Source organism: Dipodomys merriami, unplaced genomic scaffold (genome assembly GCF_024711535.1).
Source record: "Dipodomys merriami isolate MVZ:Mamm:240054 unplaced genomic scaffold, mDipMer1.0.p SCAF_6, whole genome shotgun sequence".
Lineage (NCBI taxonomy): Eukaryota > Metazoa > Chordata > Mammalia > Rodentia > Heteromyidae > Dipodomys > Dipodomys merriami.
The window spans coordinates 10,951,539-10,962,753 of record NW_027206179.1 but is presented as its reverse complement, the minus strand read 5'-3'; the positions used below and the strand labels follow the sequence as shown (position 1 = coordinate 10,962,753).

The 11,215-nt window shown below is 60.4% G+C and overlaps 1 protein-coding gene across 1 annotated transcript; it reads left to right on the top strand.

Moving 5' to 3' along the window:
• Nucleotides 1-6,894: 6,894 nt before the first annotated feature.
• LOC138813927 (growth arrest and DNA damage-inducible protein GADD45 beta) lies at nt 6,895-9,050 on the top strand. The gene is made up of 4 exons (XM_070002521.1): nt 6,895-7,192; nt 7,335-7,436; nt 7,792-8,014; nt 8,279-9,050. Exons 1-4 carry the CDS (start codon nt 7,149-7,151, stop codon nt 8,390-8,392), a joined length of 483 nt encoding a protein of 160 aa, XP_069858622.1. The 5' UTR covers nt 6,895-7,148; the 3' UTR covers nt 8,393-9,050.
• The last annotated feature ends 2,165 nt before the right edge of the window (nt 9,051-11,215 follow it).

The following is an 11,215-nucleotide window of genomic DNA, read 5'->3' as shown; positions in this document are numbered from 1 at the left end:
AGCCCGGAGCCCGGATCGCGGCCGGCCCGGAGCCCGGATCGCGGGGCCCCGAAGGCCCGGAGCCCGGATCGCGGCCGGCCCGGAGCCCGGATCGCGGGGCCCCGAAGGCCCGGAGCCCGGATCGCGGAGCCCGGATCGCGGCCGGCCCGGAGCCCGGAACCCGGATCGCGGGGTCCCGAAGGCCCGGAGCCCGGATCGCGGAGCCCGGATCGCGGGGCCCAGAGGCCCGGAGCCCGGATCGCGGGGCCCAGAGGCCCGGAGCCCGGATCGCGGAGCCCGGAGCCCGGATCGCGGGGCCCCGATGCCCGGAGCCCGGCCTCCCGGGTCTGGATCCGGGTCAGGAACCTCCGTGCCCGCGGTTTGCGGGGCGGGCGATGCTCGGCTCTGGCGTCTGGGCCGCAGGCCTGGGTGTTAGGGGTCGGGCCGACGTCCAGCCCGGAGTCCGGCCCCCTCGAAGGAGCCGGGCTCCCGGGGCGGCCGAGGCGCAAACACCGGCTTGAAGAAACGAGGGCCAGCGGGAGAGCGCTTGCTGCGCACGCCTGAGGCCCTGGGTTCGATCCCTCAGCACCACAGAAGCAGAAAAAGCCGGAAGTGGCGCTGTGGCTCAAGTGGTAGAGCGCTAGCCTTGAGCTGAAGAGCTGAGGGACAGCGCCCAGAGTTCAGGCCCCACGACCGATAAGAACAAGAAAGAAAGAAATGAGTGCATGGGCCAGGCCTCGGCACACCTGTCATCCCAGCTACTCAGGAGGCTGAGATCTGAGGATCGCGGTTCAAAGCCAGCCCAGGACAGGAAAGTCCTTGAGACTCCTCACTCCAATGAATCACTTGAAAACCGGAAGTGCAGCTGTGGCTCACAGTGTGGAGTGCTAACCTGAATCCAAAGCAGCTCAGGGACAGCGCCCAGGCCCTGAGTTCAAGCCCCACAACCAACAAAATAAGAGAAGAAAAAGAATAAATGAGTGCATGGTTGTTAAAAAGATGCCAAGCAAAGGCAGGAAGGTGCAGTGGCTCCCACCTGTCATCCCAGCTACTCAGGAGGAGCTCTGAGGATACTCTGAGGATCCCAGTTCAAAGCCAGCCTGGGCAGGAAAGTCTGTCAGACTTTTTTGTTGTTGTTTTTTTGTCAGTCGTGGGGCCTGAACTCTGGGCCTGGGCGCTGTCCCTCAGCACTTTAACTCAAGGCTAGCGCTCTACCACTTGAGCCACAGTGCTACTTCTGGCTTTTTCTGCTTATGTGGTGCTGAGGGATTGAACCCAGGGCCTCATGCATGCAAGGCAAGCGCTCTACCACTGAGCCACCTTCCCAGCCCCAGTTCCTCGTTTTGAAAGGGTCTCACTGGCCTGGAATCTGGATTTTCCTGATTGCTGCTGGGATTATAGGTGTGAACTACGATGTTCTGCATTTTATTTTCCTTCCTTCTTTCCTTCCTTCCTTCCCCTTCCTTTCCCTTCCTTCCTTCCTTCCTTCCTTCCTGTAGTGGGGCTTAAACTCAGGGCCTGGACGCCATCCCACTCCACCACTTGAGCCACAGCTCCACTGCCAACTTTTTTAGTGATTCATTGGAGATGAGTCTCCTGGACTTCACTTCAAACCATGATCCTGAGATCTCAGCCTCCTGAGCAGCTAGGATTACTGCACGAGCCCGCAGCACCCATCTGGCCTGCGAGATTATTTTGGGGGGGGTCAAAGGAAGGACAAGGGGATGTGGGGTGACTTCGGCTGGAAAGTGGTGGGTGGAAAGGCAGGGAGGAAGGGGCTGGCTCTGAGGTTGTCATGGTAACCATGGTGGCTGGGATGAGGAACCATTTTTGCAGGAGCATTCCCCGCCCTCCTTCTCTCCCCCTTCCCCCTTGCATTTAAAGCCATTTGAAATCTTTGCTTTGTGTAAACCTTTGCACAACTTGACTTTCCCATCCAAAGCAGGGCTTTCAGAGAGGTTAAGGCAGGGACTCGAGAATGCACAGCTAGTGAATGGCTGGAGGTAGGAGAGATTTTGGTGTGTGTGTGAGCGAGGCGTTTTTTGTTGTTTTGTTTTGTTTTTCCTTTTTTGGTCTCTGCTTTCTAGACAGGCGTGGGTGCTACCTGAGTCACACCCCAACCTTTCTTCTTTCTGTTTTCCGAGTAGGGTCTCAAGTTTGCCTCTGGAGCCTGACCTCAGATAGTGATCCTCCAACCTCAGCCTCCTACATAAACTGAGATTACAGGCCCGTCCCATCACATCCAGCTGATGGGTGGAGATGGGGTGGGGTCTTACTAACATCTCCCCTTCTTCCCTGCCCCCTTACCCTGGGTAGTGATTCTTTCCCTCTCTGCCTCCAGAGTCGTTGGGATTACAGACATGAGTCGCCTGGCCTGGCTAAGCAGATAGGTTGAACCAGGAGAGCTGGGCCGGGAGCTGAGCCTTCCTACAGCCCACTCCTAGGAATCAGTCCCAGTTCCCATCATTTCCTCCCGCTGCTCTATCACCCTAGCCCTTTCTCTGGTCTCAACACCTGGCTTGGGGTGTCTCCCCGCCCCCTCCCCTCTTCCCTCTTGCTCTTCCTGTCTTACAAACGTCTGGAGGTTCTGGGCTGACTCACCCCCACCAGGAAGCCTCTTCCCAGGGACAGGGATCAGAGTCTTGTTCATCTGCACAAAGAAAACACTGATGTCAGAGCCCAGCCCTTCCCCAGTTTCAACCATGCTAGCAGCTTCTGGGCCACTCCCAGGGACCCATCCAGACCCATCTCCCCAGCCTGCACGAGGATACCCGCCCCTTCCCCCAGCTCCCGGTCTCTTCCAATGGGCCAGGTTCCACCCTGCCCCAGGGCCTTTGCACAGGTCATTCCCTCTATGTGGAACACCTTTCTCTCAGAGAGCCAATCAAGCCTGGCTTTTTCAGACCATTTAGGTCTCAGCTTAAATGTCACCTCCCCCAAGAAGTCCACCCTGATTGCCTTATGGGAAGCAGCCACCACCCCACCCACCCACACCAGTAGGAGCCCCCATCAGCCCCCCCCATCAGTGCCTGGAAGTGAGGCGCATGCGCGCGCGCGCACGCGCGCGCGCACACACACACACACACACTTACTTCTAAATGTACCTGGGACTTAACTTCCTTCTTACTCATGGGAAGTTATTTTTCTAGATTACCAAGGGGGAAACTGAGGCACAGAAGGGCCCATGCTGCTGCTCAAGGGGGAACTGGGATTAAACCCAGGCAGCCACAAGTGGTAGACAGCCAGGAAGTGTCTGTACCCAGTTCTAGTCTTTCAGACAGGGCAGAGGTAAACTCTGGTCTCTTTCCATTTTGAGAGCCTGAGCCCCTTCCCAGACAGCGGAGGGGCCACACAACCCTCTTCTTCAGTTTAATGAGGCAGGGTCTCTTAACCAGCAAAAAGCTGACAGTGGAGCTGTGGCTCAGGTGGTTGAACATCAGCCTTGAGCATAAAAAATGCAAAGCCAGAACCCAAGGCTGGCTGGGAAGGTGGCTCAGTGGTAGAGTGCTCGCCTTGCATGCCTGAGGCCCTGGGTTCGATTCCTCAGCACCACATACACAGAAAAAGCCAGAAGTGGCACTGTGGCTCAAGTGGTAGAGTGCTAGCCTTGAGCACAAAGAGGCTCAGGGACAGCACCCAGGCCCTGAGTTCAAGCTCCAGGACTGGCAAAAAAAGAAAAAGAAGAAGGAAAGAAAAAAAAGGATCTGGTGAGCGTTTTGCCTGGGTTGATCTTGCACGGTGGTCCTCTCAGTCTCTGCAATAGGTGGGATTACAGGCGTGAGCCGCACGTCAGGCCTTTCTCCAGGCTTGATTGAATATTTTACTGCCTAGCTCACTATGGTTCACTTGGGCATTGTTTTAATTTGAATGTTGTGTTCCGAGGGTATTTATCTTTCTGTTTCTTGCCAGTCCTGGGGCTTGAACTCAGGGTCTGGGCACTGTCTCTGAGCTTCTTTTGCTCAAGGCTAGTGCTCTACCACTAGAGCCACAGCGCCACTTCTGGCTTTTTCTGTTGATGTGGTACTGAGAAATCGAACCCAGGGCTTCATGCATGCTAGGCAAGCACTCTACCACTAGGCCACCTTCCCAGCCACTCCCCCCCCTTTTTTTTTGTCAGTTGTGGGTCTTGAACTCTTGGCCTGGGTACTGCCCCTGAGCTCTTCAGCTCAAGGTGGGAGCTCTACCACTTGAGCCACAGCGCCACCTCTGGTTTTCTGGTGGTTCATTGGAGTAAGAGTCTCACAAACTGTTCTGCTCTGGCTGGCTTTGAACTGCAATCCTCAGATCGCAGCCTCCTGAGTAGATAGGATTGCAGGCGTGAGCCACTGGGACCGGGGTAGTACTGAGATTTGAACTCGGGGTCTTATGCTCTCTCTTTGCTTGTTGGATCACAGGCAGTGTTCTACCACTTGAGCCTTACCTCCGGTCCCGGGGGGAGTCCTTGTCTTCACAAAAGCAGCCGTTCTCTGTTCTTGAAAGCAGGCTTCCAAAACATGCTAACTTTTCCCAGCTGGGGCAAAGCAGACACACCGCATAGCCTATCCATAGAATGAAATATTACTCAGCCATGAAAAAGAAGGACGGTCTCCCACAGGCTCTAAACTGGATAAAGCTTGAGGACATCTCATGAATGAAGTAAGCCAGGGTCCTGGAACCCAGGCAACTTTCGAGACACAGAAAGGAGATCAGCAGTTCAGGGGCTGCAAGAGAGGGAAATAATTTATTTTTAGGGATGAGGGCAAAGTTGTGGATTTGGTAGTGGTGATGGTTTAACACCACACTGTAAACGTATTTATTGCCACTAAATGACATACTATTAAGTTATTATAATCATATGTATATTTTAAAAAAGAATAACAAAAGGGGCTCAGGCAATGGTGTGTTGATTTGAATATCTAAACATTACAACTATAAAATGGAATGCACCTTGTATGTGTAAACGACTGTATATCAAGCCGGGTGCCGGTGGCTCACTCCTGTAATCCTAGCCACTCAGGAGGTTGAGATCTGGGGATCACAGTTCAAAACCAGCTAGACAGAAAAGTCGGTGAGACTCTTATCTCCAATAAACTACTCAGAAAAAGCCTCAAGTGGCGCTGTAGCTCCAGGGGTGGCGTGCTAGCCTTGAGCGAAAGAGGCTCAGGGACAGCGCCCGGGCCCTGAGTTCAAGACCCAGGACTGGCAAAAAAATATATCACTGCCTTTATATTTTATTTGCATTTATTTACTTATTTTTGCCAGTCCTGGGCTTTGAACTCAGGGCCTGAGCGCTGTCCCGGAGCAGTTTTTGTTTTCTCAAAAAACAGTAAAACACTGCGGTTATCCTGCACCCCTGAGCCGCCCCCCCCCCCCCAGGCCTTCCGGAAGCCGGGTAGGGGAGGTGTAGTGACCGCGTGTGGCCACCAGGTGGCAGCGCGGCGCCGCGCACGCCGGGGACCTTTGGCGCCCCCGCGGTGGGCGGTGCGGAGGCGCAGCGATGCGTCAGCCCGGCCCGCAGGCCGCTCAGCCCCCGGGGTGGTGAGGTGGGGGGAGCCGAGGCGCGAGGCGGAGGCCAGGCCCGGGCTGGCGGGGGAGAGGCTCAGCTGTGAGTCACCCGGGAGCCCCCCGATGGACCGTGGGAGACAGCCCCACGCGGGTCTGTGCGTGCCCGGGTTGCAGAGAAGCGCGCCAGAGGCGGGGGTGGGGAGGCGTCCCCGAGGGTGTCTGTGCGGGGTGCACGCGTGGGTGGCATGGGGTCCCACTCCCTAGGGCTTTGGGCAGTAAAAGCCAGCCTCTCCTGCCTCAGTGTCTCCCGTGTGTCGTGCATGCGCGCGCGCGCACTCACGCCCCTGCTTCCCAGGGGGGTTGGATTCGAAGGAGAAGCCGGGGTTCGTCCCGCTGGCTCCTTGCGGGGTCCGGTGGGACTTCGGAGTGCAGAGCCGAGCTGAAGCAGCCGGCAGGGGGGCCAGGGCGCCCCGAGTTGGTGCCACCTGCATCTCCCACCCTTTCCCTTGAAACTCGAGGGGGGGCGCCGGGTCTCGGGAGGGGGGGTCCCCGGGATGCCCCGGGGTCCGGCAGCCCCTGCATGTGGCCCCTGGATGCCACTGATTGAGCGGAGACTGTGTCCTCCCCACCCCCACCGATGTCATTTGAAGGGCTCCTTAGGCCCAATAAGGCCGGGGCGCGTCCGTCAAGGGCAGGGCGGGGGGGGGAGCGGGGGGGGGACCCAGAGGTTGCCTGCTGCAAGCCCTCACTTTTTTGGGGGGTGGGGGACACCTCTGGCGACCAGCAAACTGATGGAACGCTTGCCCCTGGCTTTATTTAACCCAACAAGGCCTTCCTCACCCCCACCCCAGGGAAATTAAGTCACCCAGGGTCTGGGGGAGCGGGTTGGGGGGGGTGTGGGGAACCCAAGGAAGACCATCACCCCCATACTGCTGCCCTAGAAGGATCAAAGGAGCTCCCCCAATGCCCCCTACATGCAACTCCCCGACCCAGCCTCGGGGAAGGGCGCACCGGGACTCCCCGGGGGACCCGGAGGGGATTCCAGGCTCCGCCCCCCACTCCGCCAAAGTCCAGGCCGCCTCGCGCGCTGGAAATCCCGCGCGCGCCCCGAGCCGCGGCACGGCTGCCGGGAATCAGGAGCGGGCGGGGGGGGGGGAGAGAAAAGAAAGAAAAAGGGAGTCTCGGGCTCTCCAGTCCTCCCCCCCCCCACTTCCCTCCTCCCTTCCCGACTTTCGCCCCCACGTGGGACACCCTCGCGCGGCGCTCCACCCACTCTCTGCCGCCGGCCAATCATGGCGCTGGCTGCCTTAGCCTTTGTTTTTCCACCAATGGGAGGGCGGGAGTGTCTCAGCGCAGCCACGCCCCCTCCCGCCGGCGGGGCTCGTCTATAAAAGGCCGTGGCTGGGCGGCCGGGAGCTCAGTTCGCAGAAGCTTCGGACGCCGCCGTCGCTCCAGCATTCTCTGGATTATTCATTTCACTGCAGGACTTTGCAATTGCTTTTTCCGCGTTTTCTTTTCTTTCCCCTTTTCGGGGAAAAGACTTCGCTGTCACTTGGAAGAGTCTCGAACGGTTCCGGTTGCTCGAGAAGTTTTGGGATTTTTTTTGGTTGTCTGGCTCGCATTTTTATTTTCTTGATTTTGGTTTGATTGCAAATTCTGCTTGGGAACTTGGTCGTGGGGCTAATATGACTCTGGAAGAGGTCGTGGCGTGCGACAACGCGGCGCAGAAGTGAGTAGCCGGGGTGTGGGACGGGCGGGCGGGCGGACGGAGGGACGGACGGCAGGGACGGCAGGGACGGCAGGCGGGCGCCCGGCATCCCGCCCTGGATGGAGGCTGACCCCTTCCTTGTCCCCCTCCGCCCTGGTCGCAGGATGCAGACGGTGACCGCGGCGGTGGAGGAGCTGCTGGTGGCCGCGCAGCGCCACGATCGCCTCACCGTGGGGGTGTACGAGTCGGCCAAGCTGATGAATGTGTGAGTCAGAACCCCCTGCTCCCCCGGGGTGGGGGCGACCCTTCGCAAGCATGTGCGTGACCCTCCCCACAGGCAGCGGCGGGGGGGGGGGATCCCCAGCTCCAGGCGGGATGGCCGCAGCATCTTGACCCCTGCATGCACGGGCTGCCGGCCCTCCATCTTTTTAAGGTTCCCCCCCATGCCCCCATTGCTTTGAACCTCTGCACCCTTCCCACCCCCATTTCCCCCACACCTTTGCTTTGCAACCCTCTCCCTCCCCCCCCCCTTGCATACAGACAGGCACACGCCCAGTGCATGGATGGAGGTCCCTCTCTGGACCCCACCTGGCCTGACCTCCCCCTCTCCCCCCCCTCAGGGACCCCGACAGCGTGGTGTTGTGCCTCTTGGCCATCGACGAGGAGGAAGAGGATGACATCGCCCTGCAGATCCACTTCACGCTCATCCAGTCCTTCTGCTGCGACAACGACATCGACATCGTGAGGGTGTCTGGCATGCAGCGGCTGGCCGAGCTGCTGGGCGAGCCCACCGAACCCCAGGGCACGGCCGAGGCCCGGGACCTGCACTGCCTCCTGGTCACGGTGAGTCGGCCGGCCCTCCGGCCCCGCCCTGCCCGGGCACCTGGGCTTGGTGCTTTGTCAGCCAGGTCCCCCAGGCCGTGCAGCACCAGCTCAGCGCCCAGCCATGCCCGGCATGCCCCGTGGGCAGGGCCTGGCCGGGGCCTCAGCGCCCCGGCCAGATATTTTGAGCCTGTCCCCCCCCCAACGCCAGGGGAGGCCCCCCCCCCGGGGAAGGAGGCTCCCCCACACCCACTGAACCCTTCCTTCCCTTCTGCCTCCGCACAGAACCCGCACGCAGACGCCTGGAAGAGCCACGGCTTGGTGGAGGTGGCCAGCTACTGCGAAGAGAGTCGGGGGAACAACCAGTGGGTCCCCTACATCTCGCTCCGGGAACGCTGAGGCGCCCCCCGGGCCGGCGTCCGAGGAGATCTGCCAAAAACGAGACCAAACAAGACCCAAATACCTATTGGACCCCCCTCTCCCCTCCCAGAAGAGGCCTCCCCCCAAAGCCACCCGCGAGGGCACTTGGGAGGGGGAGGAGGAGGAGGAGGAGGAGGAGGAGGAGCAGCAGCCAGTGGTGGCCAGCCAGGAGCAAGCCACAGATGGCCACCAAGAGAGAAAGCGAGAGAGAGAAGAGGGGGACGACCCCCGGGCCAGTGGAAGAAGGGGGGACCCCCCCCCCGAGCCCAGAGGCAGACGGATGGACAGACGGAAGGGGTGGGGGCAGCGGCACCCCCGCGCCCCATCGCTGAGGGTCCGGACTCTACACGGCGAGCCGGGCTGATGGACTTGGCTGAGCCGGGGGTGGTGACCCCGGGCAGCGCTGACCCTGGGGGGGGCAGGCGGCAGGACCGGGGATGTCCCGGTAGCCACGCACCCCCACCCCCCGGGCCGCCCCCAGACTCACGCCGGACCCGAGTCCAGCCGACAATCCACAGGTTTTTGTTGTTTTCTTTGCACTTTGCCGCGCAGCCACGGCGGGTTGTCGTTTTATTGTTATTGTTGTTGTCGTTGTTGTTTCTCCGATGACGAGCCTTGTAATAAACTCCTAACCCACGTCTGGGCTCCTGCGTGCTCTGGGCCTTGGGGGGTGGGGGACCCCGTCCCCCGCACAGCCTCGGCCGCCGCCTCCGCCCCCCTCCGAGGAAGTGTGGCTTAAGCCCCTTATTAGCACCTCGGGCTGCAGCCGGCGCCGCCACCCCAACAAATCCCTGCTCCCCGCCCCCCGCTTTCTGCTGCCCCATAGCAATTAACAGACCGGTTTATTACGAAACCCGGCCGCCCAGCCACCGCTGCTCCCGGCCGCGCCGGAGCCAGACTCGGGCTCCGGGCTCCCTGCCGCCCCGGGGGCGCCCCCCCACCGCGGCCGGGGCGCAGAGAGGTCACGCGGGCACCCGGGACCACACAGCGCGGGGGGGGGGGCAGATTTTTCCCGTTTTTTTCTCAAACTAAAATCAGCATAAATAATGAAGGAATGAAGGAAGGAATGAATGACAGCGCCGGGCTTGGCACCGGCCGCGTTTCGCTCTGAACCGAAACTGGGAGCGGAGCCGGCCGCCGCCGCCCGGGTCCCCAGCGCGGGCGCCGCCCCGCCCTGCCCCGCCTCGGCGCCCCGCCCCTCCGCCAGAGCCACGCCCCCGCCGGGCCGAGCCACGCCCCCTGTTCCCCCTGCGCCACGCCCCCGCTGGGGCCGAGCCACGCCCCCCGCGACCTTTCCACTCACCCGGCCCGCGTGGGCGCGGAGGAAACCCCCGGAGCACTGTGGGGGGGGGGAATCCCCGAGGGGGCGTGGCTCCGGGGAGCCCCGCGCGGGGGAGGGGGAGGGGAGTCCCGCGGGATGGGGGCGGGGAGCCTGGGAAGCAGGGGGGGCGGGGCGGGTCCAGGTGCCTGTGGAGAGGGGGAGGGAGGACTTCAGGGAGTAGGACGCGGGGGCAGAGGTCAAGGGCAGGGAGAATCTGGGGTGCAGGGTTTTGTTTGGGGGGGGCTATGAAATGTAAGGGGAGCCGAGTGGGGAAGATGGAGAATTAGATGCAGAGAACCTCCTTCCCCTCCCCCAGAGAGAGACGGAGGGGAAGGGGGTCTCAGAGATGGAGCTGGTTGAGGGGCATGGGGTGCAGAGGGGATCCAGTCCTGGCTGATGAGGGGAGGGGCGGCTGGGTGTTAAACCCCCAGGGGTGGGGGTTGGTGAAAAGGACTGGGGGAGGGGGTTCCAAACCTCCCACAGCTCAGCCCCTCCCTGAGCTCCTCCCAGCAGGCTGGTGGCCCGGAGGTGACCTGTGCTGCAGGCCCCTGCTTGGCTGCCAGGGACCCTGGCTGGCCTCCAGGCCTGGTGACCTGGGAGGAGGGACCCCAGAGCTCTGGAGACAAATGCAGTGACTGGGGCTTAACTTCTCCATGCCTCAGTTTCCCCTTCTGAAAAAAATGGGGTCTGTGATCTACCACATAGATTATGTGGTTAGAATGCAATTTACAGCTGAAATTATATTTTGTGTGTGTGGGGGGGGGTTCTCAGGCTTGAACTCTAGTCTTGAACACGGTCCTGAGTTCCCTTTTTGCCAGCCAGTGCTGTACCACTTGAGCCACAGCCTGGCTTCCAGCTTTCTCCTGTGATTAATTGGAGATAAGAGTCTCAAGGACTTTCTGGCCTGGGTTGGCTTTGAACCAACATCCTCAGCTCTGAGCTTCCTGAGTAGCTAGGATGACAGGTGTGAGCCACTGGCACTTGGCTGAAATGACACTTTTAGAGTAAAAATGGAGACTCAGTGCCCCTCCCCACTGCTGATCCCCCCAGGCCTGAGGCTGACATCTTGGAACAGCACACGCCCTCCTGCTGCTCAGCCACCAGTTCCACTTTGCTTCATCTCTCCCTGGTGTACACCACAAACACCCTTACATTTGACACCCCATCCCCCCACACACCTGGGGAGGGAACAATCTGCCCTGTAGGCTTTCAGAAGAAGAGACAGAGGCTGAGAGTCCAGGAGCCACAGTGTGGGATTGTGGGAGACATGCAGGGTGCGCATGCCCAGCTGCACCCACCAGCTCCTCCCTCCTTCCTCTGGGTTCACACAGGCTCAGGGAGAAATTGTCACAGGTCACCAAAGTTCAGACAGGCCCTTGGCCATTGCCTTGGGAACACGGTGCCAAGAGAGTCGTGTGTGTGTGTGTGTGTGTGTGTGTGTGTGTGTGTGTGTGTGTGTGTGTATTCCTTGGACTGCAAGC